This window comes from Myxocyprinus asiaticus, chromosome 32, assembly GCF_019703515.2.
Source record: "Myxocyprinus asiaticus isolate MX2 ecotype Aquarium Trade chromosome 32, UBuf_Myxa_2, whole genome shotgun sequence".
NCBI classification, from domain to species: domain Eukaryota; kingdom Metazoa; phylum Chordata; class Actinopteri; order Cypriniformes; family Catostomidae; genus Myxocyprinus; species Myxocyprinus asiaticus.
In genome coordinates, this window is record NC_059375.1 from 8004692 (window position 1) to 8025144 (window position 20453).

Sequence of the window (20453 nt, forward strand, 5' to 3'; positions counted from 1 at the left end):
CATTATTTTTCCACACTTATTTCACATTGCATGTAAACACCTTTACTGACGTTCTTACTTGCTTATCCAATGTGCTTATCCAAAATGTGTGCATGACTGTTTACATTTTGACATCAAAAGCAGAGAATAATCTGGTTGTTTAAAGTCTTATTTAAACATGGTTTTCTTGCATTGTCAGATTTTTTAAATAAGCTGATTTTTGGAAGTTAACAGCGTAATAGTGTGTGTAAACATACTCATTGACTGAATTGGATAAGTTACTGGATCGAGACAGGGAACTGTTACTGTGTTGTCAAGGCTCAACAATAAGGATGGTTTGGGGCAAGTGTGAGAGAGACTTGTAACGGTTGATGGTGTCACTTGCCCTAACAGGTCAGTGCAGCGTTATTGCTAAATGTTTGTTGATCTTGTAACTGTGTTTTTATGCTTTGCAACTTAAACATTTTGAGTAATGTGATGTATTGAATGTTGTTTTTGCGAATTCTGCTTATTTAAACGTATCACTTAGGTAACATTATCTAGCTGGCTATCATAGATAAGGTTTTGTCGAAATTGTGATAATGATTTGTGATGGTCTTGGAGGTATCAGTACAATTCAATCAGTAAAGTTTTGCATTGTTTACTAGGGCTGGGTGATAGGATGAGGTAATCGGATATCGATGATGTCTTCCAAAGATCCTGTTGACGATTGCGACACTCATTGACAGACGTAGAGCGACAATATCGGGAAATGGCAAAACCATTGATATGGGAAATCTGCAAATATATTAAACGGTAGCCCAGGGTGCGAAATTAGCACCCGCAAAATATGACGAGGCTGAATCTAGTTCGCAAGCTCCTCGTCCAAATATATTTAATGCACTGGTAATTCAGGCGACTTGTAAGGCTTCTCGGAGTGACACATGACAAGAAATGCTGTTAGACACACAGACACACAGCACTTGAAGAAACACACTTTATTATATTTTTAAGAACAGACAAAAGAAAAGCCGTCAATGCTTGTGTCTGATTCGCTGTTTGTTCCGAGGCGTGCAGCATAAGCCTGTCTTGTGGATCACATGCATATCAGCGTGCAGTCTCATGGAACAAGCACATATAAAGAGTTTTTTTACTCTTTCATTCATCTGAAAACTGTTTGCAAGAATATTGTCATCGATGAGAATGCTGCAAATTATCTCCAATCATCTCGGTAGGTGCTATGAGTTTAGTTCGCTTTATTTCCACGCGGTTAGCATGCATTGTGAACACAACTCTGCAGGTCCAGTAATATATATCTTTGTATTAAAGAAACAAAGACAAAAGTGATTAATTCATAAAGTAATACATGTTCACCTTGAACCTAAAATTGACTTTTTTTATTTTTTTATTTAGGCAGCATTAACCGTATTACCAAAATGCAATACAAACACAAATTCGTAAGAACACACATTTGGCAGCATTATTTTGGGATCAAAAGGGAATTTATTAGGCTTATTTATTATGATTGTTATTGTCTTTACATTTATAATTGTCTTTATTTATTAATCTGTAGGCTATTAGTAATTTTCCACCTGTTGTTGATGGATGTGTGCGTGATGGAAAATTGAGACGGTTAAATAAAATTTGTTGATCACTTTATTTTATTGCTTTTTTCGTTTAGTTTAAAGTGCAGTTTGAATTTAGAAATGTCTTTTGTTTGTTTTTCGTGTTTCAATAAATGAATACAATTTTTAAAGCAAATGTTGACAATGTAATTGTCGTTTTTTTTAAGACTATTGTCGATAAAATAATTTTTACATATCGCCCAGCCCTATTGTATACCATTGTTTTACTTGCATTTAATGCAAAATTTAGGCTAGATATTATTCCTGGCACATATTCAAACAAAAATAACAGTGCTATATATATATATATAATTATTATGAAAATTTTGGCAGTGCAAGTAAAAATTGAAACTACAGACCTGACTGGGCCATCATAAAAATCCTTAATGTAGAGCCCTGGTTATGTTGTATTGAATTTAATTAGAATTAAATCAGTTTAATTACTGACTGGCTGTTCATATGACACGCACAATACTGAAATTTAAAAACAAAAAACTTTAAAATGTGTCAAAAAATTTGTATTGTTTTTTGTGTAGTATTTTTGTAAAGTATATATTTAGGACCAGTTATTTGGGTACTAAAAGAATCGTTAATAATGCTGAAGAACCGGAATTGTTCATTGAAATCAGAATCATAATTTTTTGTGATTCCCATCCCTACACGTGTGGGAAAGTTTTGTTGAAAGACAGTGATGGAGATTAAATATAATATTTTTTTGTTTGGATTCTCCTTTCTCTTTATCTCTCTGTTGTCTTTTTGTGGTTGTGTTGAGGGTGTTAGGGAAAACGAGCTGTCAGATTCCATTCTTGGACGCCACAGAGAGAGAAAGTGCCCAATGCAACCTTGAGGCCAATAAATAAATCATGTCTCCTGCAAGCCTCTAGCTTGAAAATAGAAACTGGAATGAAGGCGTGTGTAGCGTGTGGCCTCACAACAGACGAGAATGAACAATAATGAACAAAGTGACGTCAATGAGTTTGCTTGTTGGTGTATGGGGGGAAAAAGGGTGCATTTATGCAATTTCTCTGTTACCCAGATTTTAATTCAAGCTCTCAAACAACAAAAAGACAAACTTGTTAATGAAAAATTGCCTATACACAATGTATCTTCCAGGCTAGTCTAAATCAATAATGTATGTCCTTTGATGAATGATTTGGGTTGAATTTATTGTAAATGAATGTAATTTTAGGACACTGCATGTTGTCCTCCTGATGCGTCTGTTGTGCAACCCCATTTAGGGAGGCATACATTGTAATTTAATGGTCCTAAATATAGGCTTTATTTAATTTCACATTTTTCACACATATGAGGACTGCAAAACCTACAGAGATTCACTCTTAAGGTAAGTAAAGTATACTTTGGGTTTCAGTGCGTGTGCATGTACTGATGGCAGCCTCGGTCAACTTCTGCGCACGCGCTTGGTGTTGACTGTATTAAAAGAGTCGAACAGGTCAGTATTGGCTTGCGTATACTTCAAAAGGCTGAGCTCTTGATCTCGCGTGAGACGGAACGACATGTGAAAGAGCGAAGTACACCCTAGCCATAATATAACCTGCAAAAAGGCATAATTTTAATGTGACAACTATGAATACATTAACATATGACCACCCATATTTACGTATCAACACCTATTCCGTATGCAGCAACCCGGCCGCCCTGATAAATGACAGTGTGAACTACACCAGTACACAGATTAGCCAATAATACAGTAACCAATTTACATTTAGAGGTTTTTAAGTCACTTTAGCTTAAGTAATAATAATTATAAAAACTAAATTATGGCTGTTTTTGGTGCTAGAACCTTGACTAATATAATACGTTGACTATACAACAGGGGTAGAATATGACCCTTACAAAGTACCTGCATTGTTGCTCTCAAGAGAGAACGATGTGCCCTCAATTGCCCTGGCCAGCAGTATCACCAGTGCAGTGTGTGCTTTTGTTTTCTGACCATTCTATTTGTGTGTGTGTCAGCTGGATATTTCCAGAGCTCAGTTCGTGTCTTTATCAGTCCTGCTGTGTGATTGTGTAAATAACTGAAGCTCCTGTCAGCTCCCCTGCCCACTCTGCACTCCTCATCACCATCAACAATTAATGGAAGTGCTAGGCGGATATCCCTCTCACTCCACCAGACCTTGACACACACACACACACACACACACACACACACACACACACACGTTGATGTGGCTATCCTTATGAGGACTCTCCATAGACATAATGATTTTTATACTGTACAAACTATAGATTCTATCCCCTAACCCTACCCCTAAACCTAACCCTCACAAAAAAAAACGTTCTAAATTTTTACATTTTCAAATAAACATTGTTTAGTATTTTAAGTGATTTGAATAATGGGGACACTAGAAATGTCCTCATAAACCACATTTATAGCAGAATACCCTTGTAATTACCAGTTTGTAACCTAAATAAATGTCCTCGTAAACCACACACACACACACACGCGCGCGCTTGACTGCTGGGTTCATGTGAAGCGGATATGTAACTTTCCTGTGGTTGTTTTAGACTCTGTTGTGGATTGTTTTGATATCACAGGTCAGTGGCCTTAATCACTGCAAGTCAAATATTCAAAAACTTTTCTGTAGCCTACTATAAAATAATAATAATAATAATAATAATGATTTATTAAAAATCAGCTGTATCAAATATCATCTCTTTTTACCTGTAAACGTCTTATTAGACGAATCTCTGATATGTTTGATGCTTTCTACAGTTTTAGGTGATCAAATATTTGGGAAGTGGTAATGTAGTTAATGGTGTATGTATGCCAACTTTGGAGAGTGACTAGTCCTGCACTGTTTTTGCTATGGATATGGATGATACCTCAAATTATGTGGCTTTATTGAGAAGTGTGCACACTTACACAAGCGAACAGACGTACAAATTTTGCCTGACGAATGATAAAACAGATGGAAAAATATCAAACTTGTATTGAAGGTGGGACAAGAACCACATTTAGGGACCAAAATGCCCTAGCAACCACATAGCAACTCCCTAGCAACCTCCCAGAACCCCGTAGTATCATGGCAGCAGGTTTTCCATTGGCAAGCACCACTCACATTTTCTTCAGAAAATGTAAATATCTAGTTTAATTTGAGTTGCGAGGTAAAGATATGATAGGAATCTATTTTACCTGTATGGACAAGAGGTTTTATCAGACCAAACCTGAAGGTCAGGAAAGATATTTTCTCAAAGATCTATGAATAAGCATTTTGCTGGTTGGTTGGGGGACTGTACAGGCTTTAGAAAGGGTGACATATCTTCAAGAAGGCAAACTCTCAGTTTGCTCTCAGGATTTAGTCTCGGTTGCCCAGTGGTCTCAGAAGAGAATCCTTTTTATGTCTCGCAGCACAAGTGTCTTTAAAAACATTCCTTTTCTTTTAGCATCTGGCTTATTCCTTTATTCAGACTTTATATGAAATGCCATGACTGCTCAGTTGGTTAATTTTCAACTCCAGGACAGTTACGACTTTGCATGATATCCTTGTTGTTTAGAAAGTGATAAACTAACATTTTGTGTTTGTTTGTTTCTTGCAGGATGAGGTGGACAGTTTAAGTCCTGTTCTCAGGGACTATCCACAGCTCCATGAAGAAGTGAAAGCCTGGGTGAAAGACCAAAAGGTTCAAGAAATTTTTTTGCAAGGTAAGGCAGTCATTGTATCAGTGTTATTCTGAAGGGGCTGTAACATAATGAAAACATAATGGCACAACATCAGTAATCTACATTTGAGTACACCCGCCTGTTTTTTGTGTGTTTTAAAGTCAACATGAAATCAAAATTTCAAAAATGACCCTATTGACTTTTTTAATATGCATTCGTGATCTTATTGTGAACAATTCATCAGTGCATGTGATTCTTAAGATTTTTGTCTTGATAGTAGTTCATGAAAATGTTGCAACTTTCTCAGCCTTTGAAAAAACGTTTCATCGGAGCAGTTGGTTTATATTAAACAATAGCCAAAAAGCTATTTAGGCACTGATTTAGTCTACTGTTGTAGGTAATGCATCTTTTCTAAAATCTAGCCAATAGTTGATGCAATAATTTTATGCTGGATTAACATTAAATGGACTTTTCACCCCAAAATGAAAATACTCTCACATAATTTACTCACCCTCATGCCATCCCAGATGTGTATGATTTTCTTTGTTCTGCTGAACACAAACAAAGATTTTTAGAAAAATATCTCAGCTTTGTAGGTCCATTTAATGCAAGTGGATGGTGGCCAGAACTTTGAAGGTTTAAACAGCATATAATGGGCAGCATAAAAGTAATCCATATGACTCCAGTGGTTTATTGTGGCTTTAATATTTAAAGGGGTCATGAACTGCCTTTTTTTATTTTGTACTGTTCTCTGAGGTCCACTTATAATGTTATCAATATTTATACATCAAAAAACATAATAATTTAGAAGTAATAGGCTATTTTCTGTCCTGTTTTGACCCCCCTCATCGTAACACACCGTTTGAATAGGCGTGGCGGATTGTAGACTCGGAAGTAAACGCCCACTGGTATTATTGGCTAACAGTTTTGCATATTTAAAAATCCTACATCCTTCATAGATGGATGCTGCTGTGATTTAGGTTAAAAACGCATAAATACTCAGTACATATCAAACGATCTGCAATAACAGACAAAGCAATAGTGACCACGTAATAAAAACAATTACTTACACTTGTGTGGTGCGACAATACTGTCGGATCCAATATAGTCTGCACAGCATCGTCTTTAATTTCAATCTTTCTGAAAATCCTGCGTCGAATTGCGCCTTGTTTGTAAACGAATCCGTGGTAAAATGAAGTGAACAAAGGACCAAGTTCTTAATGACGCGGTCTGGAACTTCATTAAAAATAAAGTTCATCCACTCTTTCCTATTGTTGGGATCAGAAGGAAGGCAATGCAAAGACTGTGTTTTTCCACAACTTGGCAATGCACAGCGTCTTGTCTTCGGAGCCATCTTTATCGTTTGGTTTCTGCGTAGACCTGCGTTTGCCTCTCTCATTATTTACCTACTGCATGCGTGAATCGGTGGGCGGGGCTAAACAGGCAGTGATGTAGAAGCAGGTGTTGATCATGTTCTGCGGAGGCGGTGTTTAGCCACACTATTACGTAATAAAGTGGCACATTCCACATCCTGTCGTTTTGGCAGATTGGCTTCAATATAAGCTGTTTTTAGACTAATGAGAAAGTTTTGAGTTCTGAAACTTACAGGATGCTTTTATAGTACAATGACCTCTTATATGTCAAAAGATCAAGGGAATTTTGATTTCTCAGTTCATGAGCTTTTAAGTCCTTTTTTACTATAAATCCCCACTTTCACATTCTTCTTTTGTTTTTGGTGATTTCACACTCTTTGTGCATATCACCACCTACAGGGTAGGGAGGAGAATTTATAGTAAAAAACACTTAAATATTGATTGTTTCCCATCCACACCTTTCATATTGTTTCTGAAGAATGGATTTAACAACTGGAGTTGCATGGATGATTTTTTTTCTGCTTTTGTATGCTTTTTTGGACCTTCAAAGTTCTGGCCACCATTCACTTCCATTGAATGGACCTACAGAGGTGAGAAATTCATCTTAAAATCTTTGTTTGTGTTCAGCAGAAGAAGAAAATTTGTACACATCTCGAATGTCATGAGGGTGAGTAAATGATGAGAGAATTTTCATTTTTGGGTGAACTATTCCTTTAATATAATAATCTGACATTAATGGCAAATAACAATAGATTTGATTAAAAAATAAGAATAAAAACTGTTACCTTTGGGATACATCAAGATCTTCTTGAGGGTGAACTTGACCTTCAGTCTTCAAGTCTCTGTCAAAAGTAGTACTGAAGGAGTAGTCCTTAATAATCCACCACAAACTCACATTCAGTTCTGGCTCTATTCCAGTATGAAACGCCCACTTTTCTTAATCCATTACATTCTCAATGGATAAAATCAAGCCCCACCCATTCAGAAATGGATGTTGAGTGTAGGGTGTTGTGGTGGTCTTGGCTGAAGGTTTTGTTTACAAAGTCCACAACAAAATTTGTGGCCCACAGTTAGTGATAATTGTTGAACTTGGTAGTTGGCAAGGGGAGACAGAATGGAAAGTATCTCAAAGCCAAAGATTTTGTGGGAGAAAAAAAAAACTGTCTGTGGTTTCTTGTAGCGTCGCCTCATGGTTTGTGTGTGTGTGAGTGTGTGCGTCTGTGTGTGTGTGAGAGAGAGAGAGAGAGAGAGAGAGAGAGGGATTCATTTTGGTTCATTGTAGGCACAAGGACAGTGAAGGGTGCTCTGGCGGGGCATATGAGTGCTGTGTTCAGGAGTAATTAATGGGAATGACCTGCCCTGCACTAATGAGGTCCAGTCTGTTTGGATACCTGCCAGTATTCACTGCAACCATCAGCTAATGCACACCCAAATAATCAACACCATATCACAAATACGAGGATTGATCTATCATTCCCAGATTAAAAGAATCTTTTCCTCATCATCATATTGTTCCAAACCCATATGATGCCCTTTGTATGATACAAAACGAAATATTCAACAGAATGTTAATGCTGCTCTTTTCCGTTGCAATTAAAGAATGAAGTGAATTGAAACAGATGATATAAAGCTCTAAAAGGTGATAAAAGCACCATAATAGTAAAGTTTTCAGAGGCAATCCAAATCATTGTTCTTTAAAATCTGCCCTCTGCTGTACAATAGCTATCAAATTGTTGTGTGTGTGTGTGTGTGTGTGTGTGTGTGTGCATGTAGCCTACATATTCAAACTTAGTTTGACGTCAGTGACCCCAAACACCCATTAAAGCATCGTGCCATGAATGAATATGTTTATCTCTGTGTTATCTCTAGGTCCCTATTCGTTGAATGGCTACCGTGTACGAGTTTACAGGCAGGACTCAGCCACCCAGTGGTTCACGGGCATCATCACCCACCACGATCTCTTCAGCCGCACTATGGTTGTCATGAATGACCAGGTACATCTGATTCCATACAACATAAGCATTCTGATCATTTTTTGTTTATGTTAGCATGCTATTATTAACCTGTTAATTAACCAGTAGTGTATATTTGAATTTACCTGGTGGAAGAACTGTTTATTGTGTATTATTATTTTAAGGAAATTTAACTAATTATTGCATATTGGTGACTTTAATCATATTGCTGCTGTCAGCATTTTTAAAAAAAATAAACGCAATAAGCTATTCATGGCCAAGCATTACTGTAATTTTATGCACAGCTTCTCATGGTTTATTGCTTTAATTACCATCTGCACTCTCTCCTTTGACTGTGTGTAGGTACTAGAGCCACAGAACGTTGACCCATCTATGGTACAGATGACCTTTCTGGATGATGTGGTACATTCTTTACTGAAAGGAGAGAACATTGGTATCACGTCACGACGCAGGTCTCGGTCTAGCCAGAACAGCAACACTGCCCATGTGAGTGTGACCATATCATGTGCTTTTGTTGCTAGCTGATCAGAGCACCCACCTACCCGGATCAACGTTGTGTTCAATTCCAATTATGTTTGTTGTCATGTTAACGAGATAACCCGATTAAGTCAATATCCCAGTTTTTAGTAATCCAAATAAGACAGCTGGTAAATCGGAATTACTTGTCATGTAAACACCTTATTCGAAGTATTACCTGTAATGGAATCTTCATTTAAATCTTCATGTGTCTAAATGAAATTTTTTCTAGGTGCTACGTGATACAGACAGTTGTAAAATCATACATTTTTGGAGCAAAGAGCATTTTTTTCCACAAGTGAACATAAGTTAATATACATAATAATAATAATAATAATAATAATAATAATAATAATAATAAAAAAGAACCATAACAGTCTCGTGGCCTATAGTGTAGTTTGCCATTCACTGCACATTGTGTGTGAAATACTAAAAAATGCAACATACGAAATGACAAGAGTGAGTACTTCAGTACTTTCAGTAGAGATTATCAGGAATATCCAATAGTGGTGTAGCATGTGAACCTTTTTTTTTTTTTTTTTTTTGCTGGATGTTCTGCCATCTGTGTCTGTAGCTAGCTTTGAAGTAAAGTTCCTATGTGCTTTTTTAAAATAATTGTAAAGAAATCCAGAGCCTTGTAGTACAAACATATCATTGCTTTTTTCCATCATTAACAAGACTTCTCTGTTCCACTTTTTTTTTTTCTCTCTCTGTTTCCCTGTTTTAAACATTAATTGGGGATATGCAAGCAGACCACAGGAGGGAGACCAAGCGGCACTACAGGAAGCACTCAGGTACCGGGCCGCACCCCTCCTCTCTCCATAGATCTAGAGCAGCTTTGATACCACCTGCATATCCCTGTGTATTATACCGGTATCTCTGTAGAATGCATATCCCAACTTATTACAAGTGCTAATTTTCTAATAAATGCTTACCTTGTTTCACACACTCTGCCTGCAAGGATTAAGAGGATCTGGGAAGAAAGTACTCTTTGAAATACAGGAGGGTTGGAAAGCATTTTTGAGAGCCATAGGAACTCTTCTTTTAAGCCTAGCCCTGTGAATACATTTTTACAGGCGTGTGTAGAGCAGTCATTGCTGGCAAGGAAGTGTTTATTTTGCACTGGTATTGGTGGTGGTGGATTTTGCAGTAAAAACTCTCTCACTCTTTTTATAACTGAGTGAAATCAGTTGGATGCCTTTTCATGCTTGTGTTTGTTGTCTGTGTACTCTCTTGTTTTTTTTTTTACAGGGTCATTACACACGTGCACAGGCTAACAGTCCCAGACCCATGATGAATTCATCTGGCTCCACCCCCAAACAGGCCTCTCAGGCCCAGCAGCAGCAATCCCAGCATTCTCAACAGCAGGTATCCCAGCAACAACAGCAGCAGCAACAGTCACCAGGTCAACAGCGCGGCTTGCGGTGCTTACGTCGAAAAGGCTCTGACAGCAGTGTTCCAGATGATGAGAAGTTCAGAGAGGAAAAAACTGACAGTGGAGGAAAAGGTAAAACTGATAAAGTTTAAAAACTATAACTTATTTTATTGCTAAGTTGTTGGGTACAATTTAGTTTGAATAAATGTGTTGCTGGGAGCTACCATACAGCTTGTATCTTGACTGTAAGGTCAGATGCAATTTTAATACTAGTTATTAAATAGAAATTAAATATTTTACATTTGTGAAAAGTAAAAAGTATTAATTTAAAAAATATTTAATGACATATTAATGACTGTAACACTCTTATCTGGTATTAAATTCAATATTTTGATCTAGTCATTATATTACATGTGCTCAAAGTTTTCATCAATAATGCACTAAGGACTAAGGGTTTGTATGACTGAATCACTTTGATTCAGTTACATATGGATTTTGATGATAAATGAATTATCACTCCTCCCCACTCAAAGGAATTAAAACATAGTGAATCTCCTCTCAATTGATTGAATTTTCCCCTGTTATGGCTTCCATGTTCTACAGAGGCTATTACTGTACGTTTGGCCTAGGTTAGTGCTATATATTAAAGTCGATGAAACCTTCTACTGAATAAGTTCAATGCTAGCCTCTTGGCCAGACAGCTGCCTGGTAAAAGATCATTTAGATCCTTCCATCATAATTCCTGCAGTACAGGGTGTTGGGTCTATAAGAGATGGAGAGAGTACAGCCACCAGAGTGAAACTGATGTTTTAAGTGTGCATCAATTCAAGCAGGGTCCCATCCATCACATGACTAATGCAGCACTTAAGATTCAATCAGCCTTTAACCTAAGTACAAAGTGACATCATCCTGATCTGTGCTTGAATAATCAATTGGATTGGTTTCTTATGCACTCAGCATTCATGGAATGGTCTGCTGGTGGTATGTTTTGCGTCTGCTTTTGTTTTACCTTTAAAGGTGCATGCTGAATCCCTCTTTCTTTCTAGATTCCTCTAAAAACAAAAGCAAGCAGACAAGCAAGCGGAGGAAAGCAGATGAAGAGGACAAGAAGGGTGGTCTCAAGCGGCTCAAAACAGAGGCATCTGACCTTTCGGAGAGCAGTGACTCTGAGAACTCCAACAAGCGGAGCATAGACTCCTCCTCGGAGCAAAGTTCTGAGAATGAACTCAAATACAAGAGCACTTTAAAAGCTCCAGAAAAGGAAGACAAGTCCCTAGAATCAAAACCAGGGGATGAGTTGAGTTTAATCAACAGGCTGTCTCCCTGGGATGAGATGCAGGATAAAAGTGCCAAGACAGCTGTTGAGGTGCCTCAGCTGATGGAGATCGATCGGCCAGCGGAGAGGAGGTCTCCAGAGGAAAGGAGATCTCCACTGCCTCCTCCTGTCTCCTCCTACACTCAGAACCAAGGCTCTGGACCAGCCGAAGTTCAAAGCTGCATTGTTGAGATGAAAAGCACTGTGAAAAACCTCCCCAAGGACCATTACAGTACAGGGACACCTCAGACGCACACGCCCAAGTGCGTGATTGATATCGCAGAGGACGCCAACGTGCCACCCAGTTCCAGAGAGAGCTCAGCGGCTGTATCGGCCCTGCTGGCATCGCAGAAGTGTGAACCCTATGTTCCTGAGTCCAGACATTTGGTGCTAAACGTTTCCCACTCAGAGTGTAGGAGGCTGGATGCCGAGCAGCAGCAGAACTCTTGCAGCATGGGTGGAAAAATCGAGGTCATACAACCAGTGACAACAGTGAGCGAGTTAGCGGCCCTGGGCGAGAGAGGGAAGCTTCAGCAGCAGTATACATCCATGGTTATTAAAAATGCCTCACTAAACGAGGACAGCAGGAAACCTCATAAACTTAGTCCTTCCCCTGACCCACCCAAACCCAAGTCCAACTCGTCCCCAGACATCCTCAAGCCCAAGTGCAATCCTTCACCCGACATTATAAAATCCAAAACTTACAGTGTTCACGAGTCCTCCAAGCCCAAACCAAATACATCCCCTGAGGTGTCCAAACACAAACAGCGGCACTCCGAAAACCAGCCAACAATAGGCCGCTTGGTACTTAAACCTGAGCCGGATGTACCTCGCTCCAGTTTTAAGCCTGTGCCAGCCCGTGGGACGCTGTCTGAATCCACAAAAAGCCTGCTTGTCATTGACAAAAACGAGCATTTTACGGTTTACCGGGATCCTGCTTTAGTGCGTCCTGAACCGGAAAACAACCATGTGGCTTATCTGCACCCGCACCTGCATCCCCTCCACGGTTCCTCTCACGCCACATGTCTTACGCCCAGCACGCACCATCCATCCCACCTCCTCCCTTCTTCCTCTATCAGCCATTCTGTGCACCACCCATTGCTGCCCACCGTACTGCCCACCATTCCAACAACCTCGCTCCTGGGCGTCCATCCCCGGCTAGACTCTGCTGGGCATCTGGCCCTGGCCCACCACCATCCCCACCAGCAACAGCAGTTCCTGCAACAGCAGCCGCCCCCTCCCCTGCTAGCCCAGACGCATGGAGGCGCCTCGTACAACCAGATCGGCCTCTACCCCATCATCTGGCAATACCCCAATGGTACCCACACCTATCCCCCAGGGTATAAGTGGGTTCATCCGGAGAATACGGTCAATTCAGACTCCAGCCTACGGAGGGTGAGTGTTCGCCTGCCTGTTATTAGCCTTGTGCCAAATTAGTATTCAGGTTAGTATTCAAACCTCAGACTGACTGACTTCTGTACAACATAAAATGCAGATTGTTTATGCTGCTCTTTTTCATTTAATTAAAGTTAATGGGTACAGATGCTTTAGAGCTCCAAAAATGAGAACGACCATACGACCATACAATTAGGGCTGGTTAAAAATATTGATTTTCCAATGTATCGCAATCTTCATTTGACTATCTCAATATTGATGATTAAATACCAAGGTCGATCTTTTACTCTATGTGCACCCTATACAATGTGAGAAAATTACTAGCATATGCAACCAAATTTGTCTGTGATTAGCCACTGGCTGATACATTTTCAGATTTCACTCACCAGTGATTCAGTTGTGTAGTGGTGAAAAAGTTCTGCACCGATCCTTAAAGAGACTGTTTTAGCTAATTCTTGTAAATAGCTCAAATTATGAATGTAAACAATAAACATGTAACAAATATATATATATACACACACACACACACACACATATATATATATATATATGTATATGTATATATATATATATATATATATGCGTGTGTGTGTATATATATATATATATATATATATATATATATATATATATATATATATATATATATATATATATATATATATATATATGTGTGTATATATATATATATATATATATATATATATGTGTGTGTGTGTGTACATGCAATTTCAAGACATAATATTTATTGATGGAATGTTTTGTACATTTTTAAAGAGCTAAAATATAACAAGTAATATACAACTAATGGTAAAATGTATATTTTCATAATTTGCTTGGTTAAAAGGTCCCCTATATAACTAACAGCATTAGATGAGAGAGAATTTCATTTAAATGTTAGCAAAATGGACATATGAATAAGAGTCGAATTGCAATAGAAATGAAATTGTCAATATCCAGCTTTACATACGACGGCTTTATGTGTGGAACAGTACAAAATGTACATGCTGAAAATCTTTCCCTTCACCGCAGCTCTCAAATCTCACTTGCATTTCCCTACTTTCCAAATACTGCGTGAAGACACCTCCTCCCAGGTTTGTCGCCAATGATGCCATTGGTTCTTCTCTGTCATGCAGGACCTTTGAACATGCTGAAGTGCTTTGTGATTTGAGAGCTATGGTGTATTTTCATATTTTTTTATTGAGTATCTAATTATTTTTTTTCTCAAAGAAGACTTGGATTATAAATCAAATGGACTTTAATGTTATTTTTGTACCAAATGATTATTTACACCAATTTTATTAATGTTACGCTCTGGATTTAAGTCTCAAATACTGCTGGTAGGTTGAATTTTGCAGCTTTGTGAATTGAAAATGCAGAGTGTGTGACTGAGAGGAAGTCAAGGCTGTTAGGAGGTCCCTTAGAGGAGGGACAGACTCTCTCTCTTTGTGTCTCTCTCACTTGCTCTCTGTCTTTTTCACTGCTGCCAGGGATTGCTTTGTTTTGAGCTCAGGCTGACAAACAACCTACCCTGCAATACTTAAGCCTAATTTGTGTGCCTCTGTTTGCGTACACTGTCTCAATGTGTGTATGTGCAGCATCATGTCATCTTCAGGCTTTTAGAGATCAGACATTTTCATATGTCTGCTCATGCAATTTGGACTCCATGAAATGGCTTGATGGCTCAATGAAGACATTTCAGACATTACAGCTTAATTTTCTATTACAGCATAATTTTCTTTAAAGCTGTTTTTAAACCATGTATGTTGTGAAAAGCGCTGTACAAATAAAAATGACTTGGCTTGACTTGATAAAATTAGTTGTCTCTACTCTGTTGACATTATTACAATTGAAATATTTCCTGTTGAAGACAAACATTTGAAAAAACCTGAGTTCCAGGTGCATCATCAAACTTTTTGGTCCATTTTCTTTGAAGATAAAGACTACATTTTAAATGCCTATATCTGCTTAAAGTGTGTTTCAGTAAGTGTATTTCTGTCCTGGAAAATTTCTTTAAGGTAATGTTGCTCAATTGGAATCACCTTGTTTAAAATTTCTTCTATACAAGCATGTGTGAGAGAAATGGGAAAAGTGCACAGAATGAGACAGTGTGTTGAAGCCCAACTTACAGTTTGTGTGCTCTGACTTGGTGGGTTGCCTTGAGTGCATTATGACCTTTTGTTTGTGTATATCTGTGTGTTACAGAACACACCCAGCCCCTGGCTGCACCAGCCCACCCCTGTAACCTTAGCAGAAACAATAGGGATTTTGAGCCATGTCCCAGGCAGACCCGCAAGCGCCGAGCCTCATCGACCCATCATGATCAGCTCACACTCCAGTCCACCGCTCTCCAAAACCCCTGGAGAACTCCACAAAGAGTGAGTACACACACTCTGTCTGTCATTTACACACACATGCTTAATCCATTCCCACAGTCCTGCAGTGCCGGGAACTGCGACGAGCTCTTAAATACCTTGTGACACGAAGTGGAACAAATGCCATGTGATACGAGCACTGTATGCTCATTCAGTGACTGTGCCTATAATTAAACTATTAGTGTAGCCCGCTCAATATCTGCACTGATTTGAACCACCCCAGCATTGTAACAGCGAATTGACACTTGCAAGCACCACTCACAATTTCTTCAAAAAATGTACAAATTGTTTAATGATATAGTGGTAACACTTTACAATAAGGGTCTATTTGTTAACATTAGTAAATGCATTAGGTATCACGAACTAACAATAAAAATATTTAAATATTTAAATATTTAAAAAAACTGTTTAAAAAAATTAAAAAAAAAAAAAAAAAAATTATATATATATATATATATATATATATATATATATATATATATATATATAATTTATTTATTTATTTATTTATTTATTTATTTATTTATTTATTTTTCACCCCAATTTGGAATACCCAATTCCCAATGCTCTCTAAGTCCTCATGATGGCGTAGTGACTTGCCTCAATCCGGGTGGTGGAGGACGAATCTCAGTTGCCTCGAACTCGAGACTCTAGGGGTGGTAGTCAGTGTCTTTACTCGCTGAGCTACCCAGGCCCCCTTAACAGCATTTAATCTTTGCTAATGTTTATTTTTTTAAAAAGCAGTTGTTCATTGTTAGTTCATTTATAGTACATTAATTAATGTTAACATGTACACCTTTATATTTTAGAAATCTATTAGTATAGCATGTGGGAATAGAGCTGTTCAGCTTGTAGTCCAAAAACACAGAAGAGAATTCGCCATGGGTTCCCTCTGGATTTTTGTATGTGTTTTTATAATGGGGTTTTTGAACTTATGAGAAAAATAAGGTCTGTGGTAAACTTTGCTTGAGAATACGTGGTTCTACAACATAAAATACACACAGTCATACCTCAAACATGAATTTTGAAGCAGTATTGAATTACAGACTTAAAAAAAAATCTCATGGCAGCTTCAGAATTCATGTTTGAGGTATGACTGTGTGTAATTTAAGTTGTAGAACAAAACTTCCATGTATCATCAAGTAATGTTTAGCACAGACCTTTTTTTAAATGTAAGTTCAAAAACCCTATTATAAAAACTCATTGGAAAATCCTGAGGGAACCCATGGCGAATTAGATTTCTGTGTTCGCCTACAAATTGTCGTCACGGCTGAACAGCTCTATTCACATTAACTAAGATTAATAAGTGCTGTAAAAGTAGTGTTTGTTGTTGGTTCATGTTAACTATTAACTAATGTTGACCAGTATAACCATATAACTGATCAATTTTGGAATGAGAGATCTGCCATCTAAGAAAGCTGATGCTTTTTATTTTTTTTATTTTTTTTTTGGCTTTATTTGGTCAAGTTAACAATGAACTGTTCTAACTGTGGGTACTGTTTTCTCAGAGAACGGGAGAAGAATGTGTTTGTGGATCCAATGCGTAGCCTGGCCACTGCCCACCTAAAGCAAGAGCCAGACCGCAGCCGGACACCCACAAGCAAAGAGCTGCACCGTCTCTACATGGAGTCCCCCCACAGCAAGCAGCAATCACCACGCATGCCTCAGGAGGGGCCTGACCGCACCAGCAAATACAAGGAAGAGAACTGGTGCGTCCTTCAGCAGAGCATCGAGGTGGCTCCCTACACTGCCAAGATCCGCACAGGAGAGTCAGAGCGTGAGCCCTACTCCCGCATTTCCTCCCAGCCCAAAATCCATGAGAAAGAGGTGGAGCACTCTGTAGCTGATCTGTACAAGTACAAACACTCAGTGTCTCAGTCCCTCCCCCAAACTAACTACTTCACCACACTGTCTAATAGTGTTGTGAATGAGCCGCCTCGACTCTATCCATCCAAAGATCTAAATTCATACTTCGACAAGGCGCCTTCAGCCTCTAGCCCCTTGTCTTTGGGCTCGTACAGTTCCAGTCACACCAAGTCCTTGTCCAAGCCTCCCCCTCTCATTAAGCACCAGCCAGAAGGAGAGGGACTGGTGGGAAAAATCACAGAGCAGCTCAGTCAACAAGTGACCATGCACACGCTTAGTAACTCAGTGGTGACGGTCAATGACCACTTCAGCCCGGCCATCTCTCCCTCCAGTCAGCCCAAGGGCATGCCAGCCCTGCGTAGAGCGCCCGTCTTTCATCCACCAACCCAGCAGGCGCTTGACCGCAAAGAGGGAGCTTATGGTCGCCTCTCCCCACCTACACTCACCCCCATCCAGCCTGTTAGCTCGGCAGGGAAGGTGTCCGAGCAGCAGAAGCCGCCCACCCTGCTCCCAGAGCTCAGGGATGAGAAGAGCAGAGCCGAGCTGGGCTCGGCCGAAACCTGGCGAATCGGTAGTGAAGCAAAGAGCCATGAGAAAATGGCTTGGCATTCAGAGAATAGCCAAGGGAAGCCACAGGCAGCCATGGCATCCGTTATTGTCCGCCCTTCTTCTTGTAAGTACGATGGCTCGCCAGGTACCAAGATGACCTCCAAAGAGCCGCTCGGTGGCAGATTGTTTGCCGGCCAGACTCAGGCAGAATGCCTGAAGAATGCGGAGAGCAGGGAATCTGGAAGAATCATCCTACCAAACACAAATTTGGAGGATCCTAGTGATCAGTACAAGAAAAACTTGATTAGAGTGTCACAAGGTAGCATTCCCAGCACGGTGGTGGCTGTGACCAATTCCGTGTGCAGCACTATGACTAATGACAGCACTGCTGCTGTCAGCGGCACGTTTAGCACGCAGAGCCAAAGTGGAGCAGAACTTGCATTCTCCATCTCTGGCACCAGCAGTAGTAGCAAGCCAGAGAGCTCTGCATCCAAAAGCCAGACTCCAACTGTTGTTGATTCACAGGAGGGTGGCTCAAGAACCACCTCGCCCAGTGCGTTGCCTCAGGCCAGCTCTGCTGGAACTATGCAGGGTTACTCAAGAAACCTTTTCTATCTGAAAAAGGCCAAAGCAGCTCTGGCTGCGGCGCAGTCGCGTGGCTCCAGCAGTGCCTCGGAGAGTGAGAGCAGTAGTGTCAGATCCTCTCAGGACTCACCAACCATCGCCCAGGACAACGTCATGCCCAGCAACCCTACCAGCAAAGGCAGCCCATTACCCAATGGACAGCAAGCACAGGTGTGCCAGCCTAACTACCACAAGCTCAAGAAAGCCTGGCTCACGCGACATTCAGAGGAGGACAGAAACACAAACAAACCCGAAAAAGGCACGAATGCCATTTCTGAGCTAATTAAACCATGCACCGTCAACCTGATCGCCCCTGCGTCTAGTGATGTGGACATGTGCAAGGACAGCAAAGGACAAGAGGACAAGCTGTCCCAGGAGGACAGAAAAACACGCCGTGGCCTCAAGCGTCCATACGAATCGGGCTCGGAGAGTGGCGATGACTCAGACTCTAGCGAGAGCAAACTGGAACAAAGGACTAAACGGCAACCCAAGCCCACTTACAAAAAGAAGCAAAATGACATGCAGAAACGGAAGGGAGACAATGAGAAGGATGAGGACGATGTGAAGCCAAATGGTATTTTCCGGAGTGCCAAGGAAAAAACCAAACTTAAGCTGGCCAGTTCCAGTAAGTGCACCATAATCTACTTTGCAGTTTGAACTTGCATATTTAGAACACTACAATCTCACTTTTAATACAGAAGGTTCATTCACATCTGTGGCAATCTTTGACACTCATGATATTAGATAAATCCCTATTTAATTTGTTAATACACATTCCTGGTCTAATTGTTAATGATTCATCAATGCACATTATTCCAAAGAAAAAGAAATCTTCATAATTTTTTATTAAATATGGAATAACTTGCTACAACTCTGAAACAACTTCTTATTAGCAGAATACTACTGATGTTGAAAATGCAGCCAACATCTTGCCAATACTTAAGCCAATAAATTAATGCCAGTTAATGTTAAAGGTTAGGGCAATAATAGCAAATAACAATATATTTGAAAAAGTAGTGATACCGTTAAGATACTTGAGGGTAAACTTGACCTACAGCCTCCATGTCTCTGTCAAAAAGCATCCTCAAATGTGGGTGCTGATGGTATTTCAGAAGGGGAGTAGTCTTTCACAATCCATTGCAAACTCACATTCAGGTCTGACTCACTTTTCACAATCCTGTCTGTTGCTAACGGATGAAATCAAGTCCTGCAAGAACATTGAATGTTATGTTTCATGATGAAATGCACCACATTATGGAAGAAAAATATATTTTGAATGCTGTTTCATGTTGACTTTAACTTTGGGGTTATTGGAAGGTTTGCAGTGTGCTAGAAAGAAAGGGAGGTGTGTTTAATGAACATCTGGAAGCCAGCTGTGCGAAAGGTTCCTAGATGCTCACATTTATGTGGAAAACACCTCACAAGAGCACTTAAAAAATCTAACGTTTTACTAGTCTTTTCAGATGATTGCTATGTAGCAAAATTGAGCCTCTTTGTAATTTAATTGCCATTTGTAAGATTTAGTTCACTGAAACATCTCACTGATTAATCAGCCATTTTGATATTTGGCCATTTTGAGATGATCAGTATTGGCCGATAACTGCACCTGCTTGGCAAATTAACAAAAGTCCCAAAATCTACTGATGACCTTGTAAATGGATAATGCATTTTGTTTTTCTAATTTTTAAGTTAATTCCAAGTAAATCATGTGTAAAATAAGTGTTTATTTAAATCCAGCAATCTTGCTATAGTTGTTGGATCATGTTGCCAATTGCAGATACATATTTACCTTTCATAACTAAAGTTTGATTTGCATGTCTTTGAATTACAGTATTTCTGTACTAAAAATATTTAGTTTAATGAACTTTTTTATGCCTTGTTGACAAA

General features: G+C 39.4%; 1 protein-coding gene across 3 annotated transcripts in view; it reads left to right on the forward strand.

Annotated features, from left to right (window-relative positions):
• The window catches only part of LOC127422901 (probable JmjC domain-containing histone demethylation protein 2C), a 244566-nt gene that overhangs the window by 191572 nt on the left and 32541 nt on the right, over positions 1-20453 (forward strand). For 2 of the 3 annotated variants that reach the window (XM_051666731.1, XM_051666733.1), the window contains 8 exons: positions 5142-5247; positions 8448-8572; positions 8894-9037; positions 9817-9861; positions 10319-10574; positions 11489-13152; positions 15358-15530; positions 17036-19191. In XM_051666731.1, coding sequence (XP_051522691.1) covers positions 5142-5247; positions 8448-8572; positions 8894-9037; positions 9817-9861; positions 10319-10574; positions 11489-13152; positions 15358-15530; positions 17036-19191 — 4669 coding nt within the window. The remainder of the gene's footprint in view (positions 1-5141; positions 5248-8447; positions 8573-8893; positions 9038-9816; positions 9862-10318; positions 10575-11488; positions 13153-15357; positions 15531-17035; positions 19192-20453) is intronic. The other variant, XM_051666732.1, reaches the window with a different exon arrangement.